Consider the following 20851-nt stretch of genomic DNA (forward strand, 5'->3'; position numbering starts at 1 on the left):
GTCAGTAATAGCCCAGCAGGCAGGGGGTTAAACACGAGTTTATTGTTTTCATGTAACAAGAAGCTGGTGGGCAGAGTCCCTAGAGTGTCTCAACAGCTCTGCAGGCCCTTCCATCTCGGTTATGTCCCGGACGTGTCCCCGCAAAGCTACCGGAGGCGGCCATACCCCAGCACTTCCTCCTCATTCCTCCAAAAGCCCCAAATCCAGGCTGGTAACAATAGCCCTACCTCCAGGAGCCCCCCAAAGGCCTCCTCTGACGTCTCATTGGCTGGGTCGGGACCGCGTGATCAGGCGTCAGCAGAGCAGCAAGGCCACCACCCCCTCCCCATCCAGGTCCACGCCAAGATAGCCGCCTCCTTCACCTACACGAGGCCAGCTGGACACGGGAAGTGTCAGTTTAATGAGATGGGCTCTTTAGGAGCCGCGGGAGGTACGGTGGGGAGGCCCGCCCTCTTCGCACACTTCCTCCCCAGCCTCTGCGATCTGGATAAAGTGCTTGTGCCGGGCAGGCCGGCCGGGAGGGTTAAGACTTCACGCTTTCCTCTTCCTCCCCCTCCTCTTCCTCCTCCTCCGGCAGGATCTCCAGGCTGCTGTCCGGCTGCGGGGCTGTGTCCTCGGGGGGCGGTGGGGCCGGTGGGGCCCGGGTGGGCGACAGAGGCAGTGGGGAGGCAGGGGGCGAGGGGCTGTGGGGCTCTGTGGGTGGCACCAGACCCAAGACCTCCTGCACGTTGTGGGGCAGCTCCTGCAAAGTCGGCAGGTGGGAGCGAAAAGTCAGTGGTTTTACCGGGGGCGGCGGGGCAGGGAGGGGTGTTGGCAGAAGGCGGGGGCTCACCGGGCAGGCGGTCAGCTGCCGGTAGAGGGCCTCGGCCCGCGTCAGCACGTCCTCCACGCTCAGCTTCATGGTCAGCTCGTTGATGTGCTGTGGGAAGGGGTGCATCAGGCCTGCCGGCCTACGGGCCCTCCACCGCCACCGCCCCAGCGCCCATTCCGTGCCTCTGGCTGGGGACACAATGGAAGACAGACAGACTGGGGAAATGGGGGCCGCTTGCCAGATGCAAGTACAGTGAAGGGAAAGGGCACTGAGCTCCACCCCTATGGCCCTGTCGTGCATTAACGTGATAGGGAAGGGGTAGGTGCCCCCTCACGTGCTGGCCGCACCCCATAAGGGTGCTGCTGGCAGCCAGGGATAGGATGGGGTAGGGAAAACAGCCCGATGTCACGGCCATGGTGCTCACAGCTTAGCCAACCGCACTTCCCACAATCCTGTTTTGAGTAGTTGCTACCCCAAGGCAAAGTGTGGCATGGGCACAGCACCAGCCTCTGCGGAGTTCACACCTGAGCTGCCTTGAAACGCTTACGCAGGTCAGGACTGGCAGGGAGAAGGGGAGGACTGGGAAGGAGCCAAGGCCTCACCTTGAGGATCTCATTGGAGCCGAAGCCAGAAAGCATGAGGGTGTCCCGTTCCATGTCCAGAATGGCACAGGCCACCAACAGGTGCAGATTGGGGCCAGGGAGCCCCGTCCACAGCACCTGGGAGGGCCAGAGGGAGGAGTCACCGCGCAGTCTCTGCCTGAGGTCCCACCCAGGTCTGCCTCACCCCTGCCCACTTCCCCCCCCACAACCTCCCAGCCTGGGGTTGCTGACCTATTTCTCCTTCCTGTTCACCCACCGACCCAAACTGGGGGGCCCACCTCCCACAGCCGAAGGACGTCCGGGAAGGGGAATTCTCTCTTGAACCAGATGAGCAGCCACCGGAAGCAGAAGCAGAGAGAGCCAGAGTCCTGGGAGTCTGGAGGAAGACAGTGGTGGGGAGGGGAGGTGCTGAGCAGAGAGCAAGCCCCAAAGCCGTTCCAACCCCATTCTCATTTACAGTGTGCACGGTGGTCAGACTGCGACTCTAAGAAGTTATCTCGGTCGTAAGAATCTCCACCAGTCTAGGCAAGGAGCTTATGCCCAGCATGGGAAGGCTTCAGCAGCGAGCCAGGAATGCTCTGTGTCCGCAGGAACCTTCCAGACTCCAGACGAGGTGAGCCAGTCCCGTTTCCCACCTTCACATAAAAGGGGTGCAGTGTGCACTCGAGGAAAAAAATAAAAGGTACCAATACCCAATGCTGGTGGAGGCGTGAGGAAACGGGACGCTTGTGTGACACTCGTGTGACACATGTGTACTTGGCTAGCAAAAAAAAAGTTGGTAAAAACTTCCAGGAAAGCAGTGACGGGAACAAACATTTCAAAAGCCGTGAAACTATCTCCTGCCCTGAATACAATTTCACTTCTTGGGATTTAACCTGAAATAATCATCCCGACTATGGTCATTATGATGAGAAACTGCCAATAACTGACTCGTCCGGCAGGTCAGGGGAGATCTAGTCTTGTAGGCACTTAAGGCAGACACAACACCTGGTCCGGCAGCTAGTGTCCAGGCGCCCCCGGAAGTGGCCTGTGCTTTCCTGGATTGCCTCCTCTTTGGTGAGGCGATCTTGGCAATAGCTCCCTCCCCCAGGGCCACCCTAACGTCAGTGAGGAAACGCCCCTAAAGAACTTAACTCATCTGTCACTGGCGTTCAGAAAGAACCATATTATCGACAGCAGCTTTGACTTTCCTTATCGGGATTCCCTGCGTTTTTTACATCCAACAAGCAACGAAGAATAATTTTGAGGCCGGAATGCAGCGGGCCCAGCCCCGGGAGCCCCGACAACCAGTTTGCAATCCTGGTTCAAGGTGGGTGGAGGGACGAAGTGCTAGCAGCCGCGCCCAGCCCCCACCCCTTCCATCTGCGAAGTAAGGGGCTTGGGGAGCGTGGGGGAGGGGGGGGGCACACGGGAGCGTGGATGCGTCTGAGCCTGTGGGGAGGTTTGCTCCCAAGGGCAATCCTGCGTAAATTTTGGGTTCTGGGTTATGCGGGGAGACATTTCTCTCGTTTGGATCAGGACCAAATGTCCCGGACACCGTCTGTGGCCCCGCCACCCACTGACCGCCCGCTGGGACGCCTACCCAGGAAATCGCAGAGCGACGGGTCCAGCACCCTCAGGAGCAGCAGGAGCTGCCCGAGCTGCCGCTTCATCGTCTCCTGACTCTCCTCGAAGTTCCCGTGCTGCAGGAGGGACGGCGAGATGAGGAGCCAGACCCCGGTCCCTGGAGGGGCCTGTCTCCCATGCCCGCGTGGGGCCTCACCACGAGCTCCATGAAGCCACAGAAACACCAGAAGGCATCCACCTCATTCTGAATGACGTAGAGGATCGGGGAGAGGAGGTCACTCATGCCCTGGACGTAGCCTGGGGGAACACGAGGTCAGGGCCCAGCCTAGGCCCTCAGCACCCCGCCCCCCTCCCCAAGGGAAGGCCGGACCCCCAACCCCTCCCCGGGCCGGCGTCGCACCGAGGTCGAAGTGGTACATGCAGTAGGTGAGGAGGATGTCGTTCAGCAGGCCCAGCCCTGGGTTCTCAGGACCCTCATAGAACTTGTTGGTCCTGTCGGTACGGCTCACGTCTCTCTCTGCGGAGACAGGGCATGGGATGCCAAAGTGTCGAGGCTGTGGGGGCCCATCCCTGCTGGCTGTGGGCACCAGCCCCCACTCCTCCCTTCCACAGACCCCGGGCAGGTGTGAGTCGGTCCAGAAACCGTCTCGGGCGCTCTCACGTGAGGCGCCCTGCTTCATGCTTGGCCAGGTCGCTGCATCCTCCCAGCCACCAACAGTCACTGAGCCATCCACAGGTGGGAAACTGAGGCCCAAGGAGGCAAAACCACTCGCCAAGGCCTGACGGTACGCAGACGGCAGGCTGAGCCCAAGGAGTCTGGCTCCCTTCCCCTACTCCCCATCTCCTCACTGCAGATAACCTCATCCCTTTTCTTGGGAAGGTAGGGGGCTCCCCTGTCCTCTCCCTGCCGTTTCCCATCTCCCCACCCCAGCCCCGGTCCCGCGACCCACCGATGAGGCTGCGGTAACCGTGCAGCAGTGAGTTCCTCCGCTCCTGCTCGGGGCTCACAGATTTCCACTGCAGCTTCATTCGGAAATACTCATCCCTGAGGGGCCCGGAGAGGGGTCACACAAGGCCACGACGCAAGCCACCCAGTCGCCCTCGCCCCTGTCCCCGTGCTTCCCCTTTCTGACATGTCTCACAACACACAACAGCCTTGTGAACTCTACACCCGACGTGGGGCTCAAACTCACGACCTCAAGATCGAGAGTCGCACGCTCTACAGTCTGGACCAACCAGGCACCCCCCCCCCCCTGCCCTGTTGCAGGCTTTTGTTCCAAGTCTGTCATCCCCACTGGACAGAGAGCACTGGGGCAGGGACCAGGACATACACAGTGGGGTCACAGTATGTACCAGGAAGGAGGAGAACTGGGCCCATGGGGTTAGGAGGACTGCCACAGAGTGCTGATGGCGGCAACGTTATGGTCTTGGAATGGAACAGCGATGGACATGGGAGATGGACCGGCCTGCCCACCACCGTCTCCCTGTGCCAGGGCCGGTGCCCGCACGTGCCAGGCTCTTGACTGACCTTTCGGGAGCCAGCCTACCTGTGCATCTGTGATGTATCAGGTGCCGTGCCGTGATAGGGGGATATGTTCAACTTGGGGGGTGGGAGCTGGGCAGGGCGGGGGGCGGCAGGCCCACAGTTTCTCACTCGTGTTTTCTTTCTTTTTTTTTTTAAGTTTATTTATTTTGAGATTGTGAGCGAGGGAGAAGCAGAGAAAGGAGGTGAGAGAGAATCATAGGCAGGCTCCGTGCTGCCGGCACAGAGCCTGATGTGGGGCTCGAACCCGCGAACCGTGAGATCACGACCCGAGCCAAAACCAAGAGTCAGATACCTAACTGACGGAGCCCCCCAGGCGCCCCTCACTCACGTTTTCTTGCGCACGTGGGCCTTGTGCTCCTCGGCTGAGCCCTCCCAGCTGAGGTACCCCAGGAGGAACTTCCAAGCTTCGCGTCTCAGGCCGGGGCTCAGACCCTGGGGGAGAGAGCGGGGCCCGCCGCTCAGAGGAGCCTCCCCCTGGCCGCCGGCTGGCCCTCCCCGGTCCTCTGCCCACCCACCCGGCGCCTTACCCCCGAGAAGATCCGGGCCTTCAGCATGGGGACTTGCTGAAGGCGGCCCTCGGGGCCCACATGGTGGGCCCACTCCTCCTCTGTGACCGGAGGTGCCCGCTCCACGGCTGGCCGCGGGCCCAGCTCCACCTGCGAGACACAAGGCAAGTGAGCTCAGGGCCTCACCCATCCTCCCCAGGCCACCTGCACGGCAGCTCAGAGCCCTCCTTAGCTCCACGGACAGTTAACGTTCAGGGTGGGGAGCATCTCCTTCCCCGGGCCAGCGCCAAAGTCACCCTCCGTGTCAGGAAGGTCCTCCCCGAGCGTCACAGGCTATAAGCGTTTTCCTCGAGGTCACTCACACGATCTGGTGAGAGTGGTGCTCTGTCGTCCCCGTTATTGTGGAAAAGGGGACCCAAGGAAATGTGGTCGCCCGCCAAGGTGACGGCCAAAACACAGCAGGGTCGACCTGATACTCACACAGGAGATGACCTCGAACCCAGGCTCGGGCTCGTCATCGGGCGGTGGAGGAAGGTCGGGGGAGGCCCCCTCTGGGTGTGGCTGCAGGGCTCCCCGGAAGAAGTTGGTCACACGGGAGAAGCCGCCGAAGGTGGTGGAGTAGGGGTCCTGGAGGAAGCGCTGTGGACAGGGCCGGAGGGCGGTCACGGCTCCACCCCACCCTGCCCCGCCCACCAAGGCGTCCACCCCTCCCTGCCCACAGCGGCCCAGCCCGGCACCGCGACACTCACGGACACCACGTTGGAGCTGTCCTGGTCAAAGAGCTGGAGGTGGTGGAAGGAGCTGGAGAGGGCCGAGGAGTCGTGGGGGAAGACAAGGTAGAGGCGGGAGTCCTGCGGGGAGCTGGGGAGGGGCAGGTGCGGTGACACACTGGGTGGGTTCCCTCCCGCTTCCAGCTACAGCGGCCCAGCTGCCCTTGGGGAGGCCCTCGCCTCAGCTGGACCCCGGGGGTGGGCACACGACCCAGGGCTGGCCGGTGAGAGGCGGCTCCAGAATGCCGCTGGAGAAGGAACTGCTTCTGTCACCGGGGCCGCTAGGCCAGGCCTGCAGGGGCCCCCAGAGAGTGATACCAGCTCTGACGCAAAGAGAGCAATTCTTCCTAACGTTCCAGGGCCCGGGTCCTGCCTGAAACCAAACTACCCTTTGGCTTTGCGGTTACACGCACCAGTGGATTCCCCCTTTCCTGCCTTTAAAGCAGTCTGTTTCTTTCACAGCCCCGAGGGGCCGGGCCCCGGGCACAAAGGCCGGTGCTGGAGGAAGGCTCACCTGGCCAACAGCAGGTAGCGGCTGAGGACACGGAGGAGGGCGCGTGTACCCCCGCGGTGAAAGTGTAGTGCGGGCAGGGAGCCTCCGGCCTGGGTCACCAGGACCAGGTAGGCCCAGCTGAGACCTGGCTTAGACCGGCGGATGGACTTGAGCTCCCCCAGACTCACCGAGAAGGCCCAGGAGCCCCGGGGAGAGCTGGGCTCTGCACCTGGAGAAGAGAGCCGTGTTGGGAACGGGCGCAGGGAGCCCGAGGCAGCACACACATCTCCCAGGAGCCCTCTGGGAGCCCTGGGTCACCTCCTGTCTCCTCGGAAACGCCTACCGCGGGCTTGCTCCGGAACCTCCCTCGGCTCTCAGGGTGACGGCTGTGTTCCTCGAGCTGGAGGCAGGCCCCTCGGGTCTACCCCCTGCCCGTCTTGTCTCCAGTTCGTTCTCCAGACCCCACACTCAGGCCACAGCTCGAGTTTCCTAAATACACCCGATGCCCTGTGCCTCTGGCCTTGCACGGCTGCTCTCTCTGCTGGGGAGAAAACTCCCAGGTGTCGCCCCCCCGCCCCGCCCCCAGAGCCAGAGGCTGGCATCACCTCTTCCCAGAAGGCTTTTCTACTCCCCAGAGGGGCCAGATGCCTCCTCTGGGGCCCCCAGCACCCTGTTGAACTCCAGGATAGCCCAAATCACCCTGTGACTCTACAGCTGTCCACCCCCACAGCCAATGAGGGAGGGAGCCCGGTGAGATGAGCAAGGTGGGAAGCCCCGGGGACCCTGCCAGGCTGGACCTGGACCGGGGACAGTCCTGCACCCGATCCATTCTCCTGAGACTGGAAGGCCATCTTGACTGTGACCAGCAAAGCCTATGGAGCCATGACCGCGGAGGGTAAGCTGTGTCTCCACCTGCCCCTCAGGGGCACCGGCTCAGCCTACCTCTAGTGGGCTCTGAGTGGCGGGGCTGTGGCCGCACAGTGCTGATGACAGCCCAGTCGGGTTCGTAGCCGGGGTCAAAGGTCGGTTCCTCCTCAGAGGTGCAGGCGTCACCCCCACTCACATCCTTGGGGTAGGAAGATAAAGAGAGCGAGGGGCTGTAGATTCAGGACTTCCAGATCCGAGCTGTGAGGCTGCCCTGGAAGGCGGCCCCGTTGAACAAATAGGGCAACTGAGGCAGAGAGGGGCACAATACTTGCCCAGAGTCACCCGGTGCGGCCAGGGACCGGGATAGGGCCAGGACTCAAAGCCAATCTCCTGGTGGCTCTAACCCAAGCACCACCACACGGGGGAGCACAGAGAACGCCCCGGACTGTGCGCTCCGCCCGCCGACTGCCGAAGGGCACAGTGCTTAAAGTTAAGTAGCCGGTAGTCACTGGAGCAACTCAAATCAAAGCCACCATCAGGTACCCTTCACACTCACCAGGACGGTGAGGATTAAAAAGACCGGTTAAGAGAAGCACTGGTAGAAAAAAATGGAACCGCATATACTGCCCCGGGAACGTAAATGGAAGGAGCTGCCCGGAAAAACCTGGAAGTTCCTCAAAAGGTTAAATGTACAAGTACCATACGCCCCAGCGATTCTACTCCCAGGCGTATACCCAAGAGAAATGAAACCAAGCGTCCACACTTGAACGCACAAACGCTCAGAGCAGGATTATTCATAACAGCCCCAAAGGGGAAACAACCCACGATGCGTGAGCAAAATGCGTGGGGCTCCGTTTATACACCACGTCCAGGAAAGGCCAAGCCAGAGAGACGGATTACTGGTTGCCAGAGGCTGGGGGAGGAGAGGATGGGGAGCAGGGGCCAACGGGTGCAGGGTTTCTCCGGGGCGGGGGGGTGACGAAATGTCCTGGACTTAGACAGCAGTGACAACTGCCAAGACTTTGCGAACAGAGAAACGCTCGCCTCTGTACTTTAAGAACTTAAGTTCTTCTGTAACCATGTGCTTTATCGTAAGTGAATTTTACCTCAATAAAAGAGGCAACTCACAGGTTGTTACGAAAACAAGTAAAGTGCCCTGCGTGGGGCCTGCTGGCAGATTTGGGTAAGCAGTGCAGGTGAGGGCCGTGCTGAGGGTCACAGTGCAGTCCTGGCCGATGGTGCTGGCCGCGGGCCATGGGGAAGGACAGGGAGGGGATGGGAGTCCCTTCACAGGACGGTATGCCTTCCTGTCAGGCAGAGGTTGGAAGGCGAAAACTACATTTCCCTGGCTCGTCTGCAGCTAGAGGTCAGGACGCAAGACAGAGGCTACCGGAAAGCAGAAGCGAAGCAAAGGCAACTTCTGGCTGCGCTGGCTGTGTTTGGCTGACGAAGAAGACTCCTGTTTTCCCCACACACGGAGAGGCGACTAGGGTAGAGGTGGTGGCTAGCTCAGTCTCCCAGTGCCAGGTACTAGCCTTGTAGGGCCCAAGCAGCTTCCTGCCCTTGGGTGGCAGCTGGTGGTAGGGACCGCTCCCAGGATGATCTCTCCCCGCTCCCTCATTTTGGCAGTGGCGGCAGCTCCCCTGGCAGGTCAGTTCTGCAGGGTCAGTCCCGTTCTATCAGCCCTTGAAAAAACTCTACAGGCCTCTCCCTGCCAGCAGGAGGGTGGCCTTTAATCCTTCCCTGCTGAAAGTAACTGGTGTTTTGTGCCTCCTACGATGAAACCCTGCGTGATGGGACCCTGTTGGAAGGACACAGACAGTGGATCCACCCAAAAGCCATTTCCGCTGCTCCCTCCAGGCTGACGGAGCCCCTCCCACGACAGAAGTTAAAACCTCCCCATGTTTCCTTTCCCAGCCTTCCCTGTGGCTCTGAGTGGCCGTAGGGACCCAACTCTGGCCAGTGGGAGCTGAAATGACACCTGTGGGGAATGTAAAGGGAAATCCCTGATTTAAAAAAGGCACGTACAGGGATGAACACCCCATTTAGAACAGCCTTTGGGTGCCGTTGATGGAGAACATGGTGTCTGTAGCTGTGGCAGCCAACCAGGGCCAGAAGGGAGTCAGAGACACCCATCCACAAGGCTGCTGAACCAGCCCTGGCAAAGCCATCCCTGCCCTGCGTGTCTTGTGAGATGAATTTGATGTTTCGACGTTTACATGACAACGAGAGTCAGTGCTGCCATCTGCGAATGTTTGCAGCTCTCTACTCCTTGGGCACACAGCAGGATCACTGTTCGCTGAACTCTACTGGCTGGATGGAGCCATGCAGCTAGTCCTGACCAAGGGGCTGGGATGTCTCCAGGATGGACTGCTGAAATGCCGGGGAAGAACTCTCCCTCTGCCACAAGGAACGGTGGCTTCTAAGACAGCCACTCTAGCAGCACGCCTCCCCGAGTAATCGTGACGAACAGAGCTCCTTGGCCAACCTGCAGCACACACATAGAGTGAGCAAAAACAGCCAAAAAGGCTGGCGCTCCAGCAGCCTCTTTGGACCACAAGGCAGCCGTGAGGATGCATCCCGTGTGCTGGGGATGGCAGAGCAAAGATGGAAGGGACCCGCCGTCTTCTGGCCTTTTCAGCTGGAGAGGTATGAGCTTCTATCTAGCTGAAGCCACTGTTATTTCCATTTCTATCCCACGTAGCCAAATATAACTGCTAACTGATGCCAAGAGTTTGTGGGAGATCGAGAAAGACAGATGTGAATGGCACCCTGCCTGCCCCCCTCTTCTCTGCCTTAAAAAGCAGATGCAGGGGCTCAGCTCAAGCAGCCATTTAAAGGTGACCAGGGCAAGCGTGGTCTGGTCTCACCAATCCAGGCCCCAGGGTCACCAGCCACGGCCCGTAGCCCCATACGTCTTTGGCAGTCTTGTGAAACAAGAGAAATAAACTCGTCGGCTTAATTTGTTGTCGGCCAGATGTTGTGTTCCTTGGATTAATACGCTGTATGCACCTGTGCCTTTTCTGCTGAAACCCGTCTCAGTGAGTTTCTGTGGGTCAAAAGTAAGACTGCCAAGGAGAACAGCAACATTTTCAAGAAAGGCACTCAGACCGCCCGTGAGGCTGATGAAAAATGCAGAATCCTGGCTGGTTCTTCCTCAACCCCCGGAAGCCAGATCCCACAACGGATTCGCCACTTGTAATGCTCCCACACTGGGTTATTCAAAGCTCCACTGCCCCAGGTCAGGCTTCATTCTCTCTCCCTGGCCCAACACAATAACCTCTCCCTGGCCTCCCAGCCTCCAGTCTCCCTCCATTGAGACCTTCTGCCCACCCCCCACATGGTTTCCCATGGAAACTTTCCACACCCACACCCTTCTCCCCCGATGTTTCCCCCAGGGCCCCTAGAACGCAGCCCAAGCTTCTCAGTCGGGCATTTCACGTCGAGCTACCTTCCCGGCAAAACCCTCTACACGGGCATCTCATTCCCTCCCGTATCCTGAAATACTCTTTCTCCTACCATCCCTGAAATACTTTCTTGCCCCGTCCTCCTTCTTAGGGTTCCGGTGCCAATGTCTGCTTCCTCCGGAAATGGGCAGGGCTCTGGAATCAGAGTCTGGGTTCAAACTCAAGTTCCAACACCTCCTAGCTTTCTGACTTTGCAAACAGGGCTCCCAATCATTGTGCCTCAGTTCCCCTAAATACAGTGGGGGCGGGGACTAAGGCAGGGTCTGATTGAGACTCATCTCCGGTCCCAGCACAGAACCTGGTGACAGAAAGCCTCAGGAGTCTGTAATAACGAGAAGGGCAAAGTCTGGTACCCGGGGTAAGAAGGAGTACTGGTAAGTGGGCGAGTCGCCTTGGTCACGTTCAGTTTCCTCTCTGGACACGGACGGCAGACCTGCCCGAGGGGAAACGCCACACCCTTTCAAGTTCTTGTAGGCTGAGAGGCCACGGAACCCGAATCCACAGGCTGTGTTGTCCTCTTGCATTCTGGCAGGGCTCTCCCAAAGAGCAAAGGGGATGAGAGGGCAGCTGTCCCCATGGCCACAAATCTCAGTGTCTGCTTTCTTTTGAATGGGCATCTTCAGCCCCATTTCACAGAGGGGAGGAAACCAAGGGGCAAAGAGAACCTAGATCCCAAGCAGGGTCACACAGGATCTAAGAGTTAGTCTGGGACTGAACCCAGGTCCTTCAGATGTCTTCTACCGCGGAAACCTGGAAAAAGCAAGTGGAGAAGAGAGAAAAGCCTACCTTCTTGGCGAAGAGAATCTGGGTGGAATCTCCAGCCTCCTCTACAGGAACCCACTGCAGGAGGACATCACTGTCCTGAGGAAAGGAGAGAGGAGTTTAGAAGTGCTGCCCTCCAATCTCCCCAAACCGTATTTCCAAACTTCTTCCCCAGTCTGGACCCCCCAGACTTACAAAGCCCCTTCTCTCCCTCCAGTCCGCACCCCCTGCCTTCCTAAAGCCCCACCGTGACCTCCAGACCATACGCCTACAGATGCGGCCTCCATCCCGCTCTGGGCCTGCCCGAGCCCCGCTGCCTCGCGGCCCACCTTCTCCACAACGCGGATGACGCCAGCGATGAGGGAGTCCGGGTCTTGGTGCTTCTTGGCACTGGTGTGCAGGTACACGCCACCCTTCTCAAACACCACCTGGGGACAGGAACCAGTGAGGGGCGGGGCCCAAGCGCAGGTAGACGCCCAGGGGGGCGGGGCCTGGGAGGGGTCCAGCCGCTCAGGGGGCGGGGCCATAAGGTAAGGGTCTCGCCTAGGGCAGCGGAGGGGAGGGTGACAGCGCATTTATAAAGGAATGATGTGTTTGCTAAGGCTCAGCCGGGCTCCCAGAGCCCCGGCAGAGTCTTGGGGCGAAGCCGACCACCGGAGGGCGGCGTCTCGCAACCACAGAAGGGAAAAAATGCGTCCTCGGTGCTTACCTTGTAGCCGTCTCCCTCCATAGCCGCGGCCGAGGTCCCACTACCCAGGTCCTCTCCCTTTCCGGGTCATCGTGCTGTCACATCCGGATAGGAGACTCCCCTGAAGCCTGGACAGTGGTAGCGCCCTTGCCTGTTCTAGAACAGGAGTGGATGTAACCATCTTTCAGAATCGGGTGACTGAACTTGAACCACGAGGGCTTAAGTCACATGGCGCAAACGCTGAAGGTAGAGCAGCCCAGCGAGAGTGCGCAGACGCAGTGCTGCTCTCCTGACCGCGAAGTAAACAAGGGGGAGGATCCAAGGGCTCCACCCCTTCTCTCAAGCCGTCTCCGAAACACCTACTTCTTTCTCCATATTGTATACTGGCATTGAAGCTAAAGAGATGCCATTTTGCTCGAGGGCACAGGCAAAGCCGGTCAGCTGCGGCCATGTTAATGCGGGGCACTTTCATCTCTCTGAGGGGCGCGACAGTGAGGTCCTGGAAAAGAAACGGATAAAAGAAAAGAAGGTGAGAGAAGGTGTGCGTCAGAAGAGGTGCTGAGGGACTTGGGTTAACGGGATGAAGCCGTCCTTATTCGCGGGAACGAAGCGGTCCTAGTCGAATTCCTGAGTCACCGTCGCGAGAAAGCAGTCTAGGCAGCCATATTGAATCCTGGCAAACCGAAGCAAAAAGGGCTACCATATTGGATCTTTACCAGCCTTGGTGCTGAAGGGGGAATAGGTTGGAGGGAGAGTCCATGTACATTTTGGGCAAGTGATGCCAGGCTGGCCTGCCATGTCATTAACGGGCATGCCTTTTCTCTACTTCTGTGGAAGAGGTTGACAATGGGTGAGGGGCATCAAGTCGCTGGCCTTAGTTTACTGACGCCTTGAGTGTGCATATGCCGACGGCCGTATTTCTTGGGGGCAAATCGAAATGGTTTGGCTTGTTTCCGAGCAAGCTGAAGCCTTTCTTTCGCCATCTTTCTTATGGGCACCGTGCTGTCGCCATTGCCCCGCTGTGACCCGGTGATGTCCCCGTGGCCATTTTGGTTTCGGGCGGCCCCGATATGGGAGGCGGAGTGTGCATAGTGGAGGAGGGCCAACCACGCGGAAGTGACGTGAGGCGCCGCCATGTCTTTTGAGGGCGGCGACGGCGCCGGGCCGGCCATGCTGGCTTCGGGCACGTGAGTGGAGGCGGCGTTGTGAACCGCGGTGTGGGGAGGATTTGGCCGTCCGGAGGAGAGGGGCGCTGGGAGGGCGAGCCACTCGTGGGAGGGGTATGGTCTGCGTAGATCAGAGGGCAGAGGTCGCCCAGCGACCCTACGCTGAGCGCTGGAAAGGGGTCGCCCGCGGGAACCGTTGTGTCTGACCCAAGGCAAAACCTAGACAGCCTTCTCATTCGGTCTCCAGACCCACAAGGGTCCTTGCCTTGGTCGTGGACCATGTCCACAGGGTCTGGGGGTTGCCCGGGGGGGACTTGGGGCGCCCCTCACCCGTCCAAAGGCGGGACTTCCGGTCCTGGCCCCCACCTGGGCGGGATTTCCTGTTTTCTTCCTAGAGAAGTGGCTCTTCCCTGGACCCTCGGGCGAGGTGGGAAGGTCTCGGAGAGGTCGAGAAAGAGCCCAGACGTTCACCCTGTCCCCGGCTACGCGGGGTAGGGGGGTGAGGGGGCATCCTCGAGTTTCTCCCACTTTCGGGCAGGGGGGCACTCGTAGTTTGACAGGTGGTTGGAAGGGGGCTTCACTAGCATCCCTCATTCCTTGGGGGACTCGGCCTCTTTCCTCACCTGTACCTAGAGTTCTTTTCCTCAGTTCATCTCATCTCATCCTAGGAGGCCAGTTACCTTAGCCCTCCCCTCCCCCTCCTGTGGGGGACAAGTCTCATCTCCTCTCCCCCATCTTAAACTCTTCAGTCTTGGGGGTTGGGGACCCTCCGTCCATCTCTCCGCGCCTTAGAGGATAGAGGACTCTCCAGCAGCTGAAAGGGTGGAGTCTCCTCTGGTCTTGGCCACCCTGCTTTTGGGTAACCAGCCTCAGAGAGCTCGCAGGCCTTGGCAGAGAGGTGTGAGTTACTCTTCTCATTTTTGCCCAGGCCGCCTCTTCACAGTGTGAAGGGGGACCCTCACGCCCACTCACCCCCATTCCACTCTTTCCAATCCTGAAACTGCTCTAAGATCTAGGACGAAGAGTTTAATCCTGATGTCCTGGGGACACGAGAGCCCCAGGCTTAGCACTGCCAGGCTGTGTGACCTTGGACCAGTCATTTCCCTGCTCTGAGCCTTGGTGTCCTCCACCAGCTAAGGGTGACCCCAGGAGTCGCTGTGAGACCGTTAGGCTCCCTGGGCCTCACTTTCCCCACCGGGACTAGGAGATCCTAAACTTTCCCTGGCAAGGAAGGCAGGCTGGCATCCGAGATGAAGGACGGGCTCGGGATCCAGCCCTCTGACTCTATAATCAAAGCCCTGAATCTCCCTGGCCCTCAGTTTGCCACCGTGAAGCGGGTTGATAACAGCCCCCTCCCTCGTGGGGTGGGGGAGAGGCTGGGATGACACGCTTGCACCCCTGAACCCCCGCCTGGCGGATGGGAAGTGCAGGGTGAATTTGCCGTGGGGCGTGTCCGGAATGGTGCTGGCTGTTCTCGCTGCACGTGGCTTCCGACAAGGGCTTTGTGGCCCACGAGCCGGGGCTGTCTCATTTGTGAGGGAACCGCTCCCACCTTAGTGGATCAGGTAGGAGGTGAATTGACAGGTGCAGACTCCATACACTTAGTCGCTGCTTTTCAAACAATGGCTTAAGTGGTTATGTGTTGAAAAGGGCCTGCGAATTGAAATCCAGCTACAGAAGACCTTGGCAGGCTGGACTAGAACTGTGCTTGAGTTCCTCCGGTGATGGGGTGCCCCCTACCTCCCTGAAGAGGCCCCTCAGCTTCCCAGCAGCCCTGGCTCCCCCACTGTGGTTTATAGGAAGAAGAAAATGAGGCAGAGAGAGGGCCAGTGAGTGGTCCAGGGTCACACAGCAGGTTTGCGATGGCAGACAGCCAGTCCCCTTGCTTTTTTTTTTTTTGCTTTTTTTTTTTTTTTTTTAAGTTTATTTAAGTACTCTCTACACCCAGTGTGGGGCTCAAACTTATGACCCTGGGATCAAGAGTCACATGCTCTTCCAGTTCAGCCAGCCAGGCGCCCCAACTACTTGCTCTTTCCATCTCATAAGGGGATGCAGCCAGCAGCTTGTCTGCTTAGGGGAGGCCTGTCCTGCGTCCTCGAGCTTGGGGAGCTCACAGTCTGATGGAGGAGGCAGCAGAGGTACAAGGGTCACAAGCTCAAGTGACAGTGAGCTATAATGGAGGTAGCCCAGGGCACTGTGGGTCTAGAGAAGCCATCTGATCCATCCTGGGGGCCAGGGAAGACTTCCGGAGGAATTGCCAGAACAGTCTTAGGAAGTACAAAACTTTGCGAATGGAAATCTAGGCACAGAGAGCGTCTCGCACACCATTTTCTGCTCAGCCCCCGCTCTCCAAGGCCTGCCATGTGCAGGGCAAGGCTGGTGCCTCAGAGATGAAGGCTGCAGCCTCCCCAGAGGGCTATGTGCTACAATGGGGGACTCTCCGCCATTGTAGGAGCCCAAAGTGGGGGGACTGACCCGATCTAGGGGCGAGGGAAAGCTCTTTCCACACTAGAGTGAGAGAAATGTTGACTAGTAACTGGAAGGCAGGCCATCCAGGTGTAGGGGGACCACCTTGACTGAAGGCCTCAGAAGTCTTGGAAGGCTGTGATGCTGAGCGCAGGGCCAGGTTGAGGGGCCGTGACCTTGTCCTGGGGCTGCTGGGGCGGGGCAGGGGCTCTTCCAGTGGGGAAGGACCCCCAGGGGGCCGTGTGCTGGCCGAACTGGAGGCTAAGAGGTTCTGGAAGAGGCTGCAGTGGTGGTCCGTTGGGAAAAGAACGCAGGCCAAGCATATAGTTTCAAATCTTCTATAAGCCACATTAAAACCGTAAAAAGAAAACATAAGATCCGCTTTCGGCATATGTCTTGTTTAGCCATTATGGCTAACACGTCATCATCTCAACGTGTCATCAACAGCAGACCTGCCAGTGAGATGTTAGACACCCTACTTTTTTGTGCTAAGCCTTCAAAACTCCAGTGCGGATCTCACACCCATGGCCCCTCTCGCTCTGGACCCGCCACCTGTCAAGTACTCCTTAGTCACGTGTGGCAGTTGGTTCCCAGGTCGGACAAGGCAGGGCCAAAAGGAGGGCCCAAGGCTGTGGGGACAGGGTGGGGCAGGAGGGATGGGGCCGGAGGGTTGAGGATGGTACCAGGAGATCCGGGTGGGGAGGAAATCTGGGGGAGTAGCGGGCTTTGCGGAAGAAGCTGAGCTCAGCAGGGACAAGGTGGCTGGGAGGGATGGGCGTGGCCTCTAGGGACAGGTGGACACACAGGGCCGGGTGTAGACTGCGCCATCAGCCATCAGCGGAGCCTCAGCTCTCTGTCCTGCTCTGCCCTGCAGGGCGTGGATGGCGTCGGGGCGCCCCGAGGAGCTGTGGGAGGCGGTGGTGGGGGCCGCTGAGCGTTTCCGGGCCCGGACAGGCACGGAGCTGGTGCTGCTGACCGCCGCGCCGCCCCCACCGCCCCGCCCGGGTCCCTGTGCCTATGCAGCCCACGGCCGGGGGGCCCTGGCAGAGGCCGCCCGCCGCTGCCTCCACGACATCGCCCTGGCCCACAGGGCCGCCGCTGCCGCCAGGCCCCCCGCGCCCCCACCAGCACCGCAGCCACCCAGCCCCGCACGGAGCCCACCTCGGCCCACCCTGGCCAGGGAGGAGGACGAGGAAGATGAGGACGAGCCGACAGAGACCGAGACCTCGGGGGAGCGGCTGGGCGTCAGCGATAACGGAGGTGAGAGGGGGCAGGGGCTGGGGTGGCTCTTGGCTCGGCAAGTCGCCTCCAAGGTAGGTTTTCCTGGGGAGGTGGGACTTGCTTGTCTCTGAGCCCTGGCTGACTTGCCGGGAGACCTTGAGCGGGTCAGTCCCCATCTCTGGGCCTCAGTTTCCTTACATGTTACCTGGCGCCAGCCCCGTGGTGGGAGGTGCTAGACAGACGCAGAGCCAGTCCAGGCCCTTTTCTTGAGGGACTCCTGGCCCGGCCAAGAAGTTGGTGGTCCCGATGTGAGGCAGTGCCCCGTGGAGGCCATAGGGTTGGGACCTGAGCTGGGAGCTTGAGCAGCACAGGAGTTCTTTCCAAATCTGGGGCGCCACATGCTTGTGAGAACAAAGATAGGAGTCAGGGATGCAGGCAATAGCTTAGAGAGGCGGAGGGAAAATGCAGCTGTGTGTTTTGGGGGGTAATTTGGAGGTTGGACTTCAAAGAGACTGGCCTGTAACATTAGGGCTTTGAAGAGTGATTAGGAGTTTGTGGGGGGGCTCAGCAATAGGACTTACTACTACTCAGCAACTGCTTACTGCTAACGCTTGCTTCTTCATTGTTGCTGGAGACAGCCTGCATAGGGTTAAGGGCACAGACTCTAGAGCCCGGTGGCCTGGGTTCAAATCCTGCTGACACGATTATTAGCTACGGAACTTTGGGCAATGATATAACTTCTCTGTGCCTCCTGGTCCCCATTTGTCAAACAGGCTCATAATCGTCTCCTATTTTTCTCAGTCTGTTTTTTGAGCCAGTTCAGCCCAAACAGATCTTAAGAGATTTCATGTTTATCCAGCCAGTTGTTTTCACCCGAGGGTGTAACAGATAGAAACTGGATTTGTTTCTGCTGATGACCTGGAAGATAACCGGGGCAAGGGTGTTTGAGGCAGAGGGAATAATTCCAGAAGCCCTGAGGCTCGCAAGAGCCTGGACGATGGGGGGGGGGGGGGGGAGCGGGGGGGGGGGAGCGGGGGGGCGGGGAGAGAGGTGATCGCAGTGGCTGGAGTCGAGCCGGCCCGGGCCACTAACACCGTCCACAGGGCTCTTTGTGATGGACGAGGATGCCACACTCCAGGACCTGCCCCCGTTCTGTGAGTCGGACCCTGAGAGCACAGATGGTAAGTGTCCCAGGCTGTCCCCATGCCCAGGGCTGCTGGGATGAAGGCAGGGACAGAGGCTGAAGTCCACCCTCTCCCCCAGATGGCAGCCTGAGCGAGGAGACCCCTGCTGGCCCCCCAGCCTACTCAGTGCCCCCGGCCTCAGCCCTGCCCACACAGCAGTATGCCAAGTCCCTGCCCGTGTCCGTGCCCGTCTGGGCCTTCAAGGAGAAGAGGACAGAAGCACGATCGTCGGATGAGGAGAATGGGCCGGTGAGGGGCAGAGGGGAAAAGGGAAGGAGGGTGGAGGGAAAGACTCAGAGTCACTTCCTCCAGGAAGCCCTCAGGCATGGATGGCACATTTCATAGGGTTGATCCTCCCCTCCACCTCATGAGGCAAGTTTTGGGGCCAGAGCCCTAAAATTTTTTAACTATTGCAGCCTTATAATGTACCCCAGTGCCTTGTAGGGAAAGTCTTTTCCGGTTTCTAGGAATAGCTTTGTTTACAGAATACCTGCTCCAGGCAAGGTACCAGTACTTTGGTATCCCCTCCAGAAGGAGAAACTGAGGCTCAGAGGGGTCAGATCACCTACTGTCCCCACCCTGCATATTTCTGGCTCCTCCTGGCATTTCCCTCTCCCCCACTTCCTCTGTTTCTCCCACACGGTTGTACACGTGGTATCCCTGGGCTGGCCTGGATGGACCCTCACCATCCATCCCCGAACTTCCCTGACACATGGGGAGTGTATGTGACTTCCTTGGGACCTCAACTTGTGAGGGACAGAGCTGGGATTGGAACCCAGCTTCCTTTTGGAAAGGAGTTACAGGCCACAAGGCAGGAGGCCCTGGGTCCCTTGGGCCCCCTCCCCGTGTGCCTCTCAGAGTCCTCGTCGACTCACTGGCAGCATCCATCCGCTGTTGCTGTCCTTGTTGCCACTGGTGGAAACCCAGTGAACTGACATTTGAGGCCTGAGGGTGGGGGTGCCGGGCTGGACTCCGGAGGGGCTCTCGTGCAGCTTCTGCCTGTGGCCTCTCCTGTTCTGCTGGAAGCCAGGCCCAGCTCAAGGGTTTGGGCCACACGGGAGATTGCACTAGTTGCTGGGGGACAGGATGACAGGGCCCCTCCCAGGTGGAGGCCAACACGAAAAGGGGTCCTTTCCTTACAGCGCCGGCAACGTGATGGCTCAGGGCTCTTGAGCAGTCACTGGGCTGATGGTCTCAGACTCTGTCATCATCCCTATGTTTTAAAGGGGAGAGAGAAGCGTAGGGAGATGAAATGCCCGTTGACAGCTTGTCGGTGGCGGAGGCCTGATTATTACATGACTCGATGCCAAGCCCACCCCAAATCCTTAGACATGACACTCTCTGGGTGCACACAGCCTTGATGGTAGCAGACAAGCAGCACTTCCATTGTATAAGGAACTAGAACGGCGATGGGACAAGTAGTTCTTGCGCGTGGAGTCAGGCCAAGAAGGGGAGGAGGAGAGAGGCAGGAAGGCTTCTTGGAGGAGGTGGTGTTTGAGTTGGGTGGAAGGATCCCACATGGAGCAAGACTGGGGGAGGGGGGAAGGGCCTTCCTAACAGGCGAGAAGCGTTGGGCCGGGGCGTGGCGCCGAAGAGGCGGGGCCGCAGCGGGCGCTGACCCCACCCCCGTTCCGCAGCCCTCCTCGCCGGACCTGGACCGCATCGCGGCGAGCATGCGCGCGCTGGTGCTGCGGGAGGCCGAGGACACCCAGGTCTTCGGGGACCTGCCGCGGCCGCGGCTCAACACCAGCGACTTCCAGAAGCTGAAGCGGAAATACTGAGGCCCAAGCAAAGAGCTTCCCGGCCCAGCGTCCGCCCTGCTCCACACTACACCCCTGCCCCGCCCCCTGGGCCGGCCAATCCGAGTCAGACCTGGGACCGACCTTCCAGGTCGCCCGGGCCCCGGGATTGCCCCCTCCCTGCCAATCCCCGCCATCCTTCCAGCCCGCGATCCCCTCACGCGCCGAGGAGCGGGACCTATCTAGTTTCTCGATTGGGTCTGTCGCCGCTTTCTCTGCCCTGCGACAGATTCTTTCGATGAAGGGATTAGCTCGCTCCCTGATCGGGGCGGCCAGTTTTAAGCCCAAAAATGGGTCAACTGTTGTTTTTTGCCTAGCGACAAGGGCTTTGCTCGCGCGGCATTGGTCGAAAGCGAAAAGCCAAGCCACAGGATTGGGAAGTGGCAAGCCATTTCGGCCTAGAGATGGGAAGCTCCTACATTTGATTGGCTCGAACCCAAAGGGCTTGACCAATCTCGCGGAGTCGCCATCCCACCCTTTCTGGGCTGTCCCGCCCGATTGGCTCCAGCGTCCTGAGGGCGTGGCCAAACCTTCCTCCTGTGCCCAGGATTGGCCTGCGGCCTTAAATTTACGTTCTTTACACTACTGGGACTGGGGTTGTTTTTGACCTAGTCCCGACCAAGTGTCCCTCTGCCCCCTCCCAGGGATGGCCCAATTCTGTCCCTGCGTCTGATACCCTCTCATTGGTTCCATCCCACAACAGCCTGCCAATCGAAGTCCGTCCTTGCAGCCCGGACGGCACCAGCTCCCGCCCCTCTCCCCCCACCCCCACAGGTGCCTTAAAGGGCCTTCGTCCGCCCAAGGTGGGGGGCAGGGGCCCTCGCTCTCCGGCCCTTGTGTGGGGGAGAGAGTCGGGGGTGGGGATTGGGAGTTGGGAGGGGTGGTCTGAGATTAAAGAATTTTACCTCTGGCAAATGAGTACAAAGTGTGTTGTGTT

At 59.4% G+C, this 20851-nt stretch overlaps 2 protein-coding genes across 5 annotated transcripts; one reads left to right on the plus strand and one right to left on the minus strand.

The window, feature by feature from the left end:
* Positions 1-24: 24 nt before the first annotated feature.
* On the minus strand, positions 25-12497 carry TBC1D17 (TBC1 domain family member 17). 2 transcript variants are annotated; one of them, XM_042918599.1, is made up of 18 exons: positions 12442-12497; positions 12100-12234; positions 11720-11818; positions 11415-11489; positions 7237-7360; positions 6316-6523; positions 5781-5892; positions 5512-5670; positions 5053-5181; positions 4854-4957; positions 3930-4024; positions 3380-3496; positions 3176-3276; positions 2996-3095; positions 1692-1789; positions 1414-1530; positions 833-919; positions 25-742 (listed from the first exon to the last, which is right to left on the minus strand). In XM_042918599.1, the coding sequence occupies exons 2-18, from the start codon at positions 12118-12120 to the stop codon at positions 524-526; spliced, it is 1965 nt and encodes a 654-aa protein (XP_042774533.1). In that variant the 5' UTR covers positions 12121-12234; positions 12442-12497; the 3' UTR covers positions 25-523. The 2 variants fall into 2 exon arrangements, with proteins under 2 accessions (XP_042774533.1, XP_042774532.1); XM_042918598.1 differs by lacking the exon at positions 12442-12497 and having other exon boundaries at positions 12100-12328.
* On the plus strand, positions 12387-20821 carry AKT1S1 (AKT1 substrate 1). Of its 3 annotated transcripts, none has more exons than XM_042918602.1 (5): positions 12387-12607; positions 16585-16970; positions 18035-18112; positions 18195-18364; positions 19753-20821. In XM_042918602.1, the coding sequence occupies exons 2-5, from the start codon at positions 16592-16594 to the stop codon at positions 19894-19896; spliced, it is 771 nt and encodes a 256-aa protein (XP_042774536.1). In that variant the 5' UTR covers positions 12387-12607; positions 16585-16591; the 3' UTR covers positions 19897-20821. The 3 variants fall into 3 exon arrangements, with proteins under 3 accessions (XP_042774536.1, XP_042774535.1, XP_042774534.1); XM_042918601.1 differs by lacking the exon at positions 12387-12607 and adding an exon at positions 13213-13265; XM_042918600.1 differs by lacking the exon at positions 12387-12607 and adding an exon at positions 13272-13735.
* The last annotated feature ends 30 nt before the right edge of the window (positions 20822-20851 follow it).

This window comes from Panthera leo, chromosome E2, assembly GCF_018350215.1.
Source record: "Panthera leo isolate Ple1 chromosome E2, P.leo_Ple1_pat1.1, whole genome shotgun sequence".
Lineage (NCBI taxonomy): Eukaryota > Metazoa > Chordata > Mammalia > Carnivora > Felidae > Panthera > Panthera leo.

Coding starts and splice junctions, on each gene's coding strand:
- AKT1S1 (XM_042918600.1), top strand. CDS start 13,524: ATGTCCACAGGGTCTGGGGGTTGCCCGGGGGGGACTTGGGGCGCCCCT. Junction 13,736..16,584: donor CCTGTCCCCGGCTACGCGGG/GTAGGGGGGTGA, acceptor TCTGCCCTGCAG/GGCGTGGATGGCGTCGGGGC. Junction 18,113..18,194: donor GGACCCTGAGAGCACAGATG/GTAAGTGTCCCA, acceptor CCTCTCCCCCAG/ATGGCAGCCTGAGCGAGGAG.
- TBC1D17 (XM_042918599.1), bottom strand. CDS start 12,120: ATGGAGGGAGACGGCTACAAG. Junction 3,277..3,379: donor CATGTACCACTTCGACCTCG/GTGCGACGCCGG, acceptor GTGTTCCCCCAG/GCTACGTCCAGGGCATGAGT. Junction 743..832: donor GGCAGCTGACCGCCTGCCCG/GTGAGCCCCCGC, acceptor CCGACTTTGCAG/GAGCTGCCCCACAACGTGCA.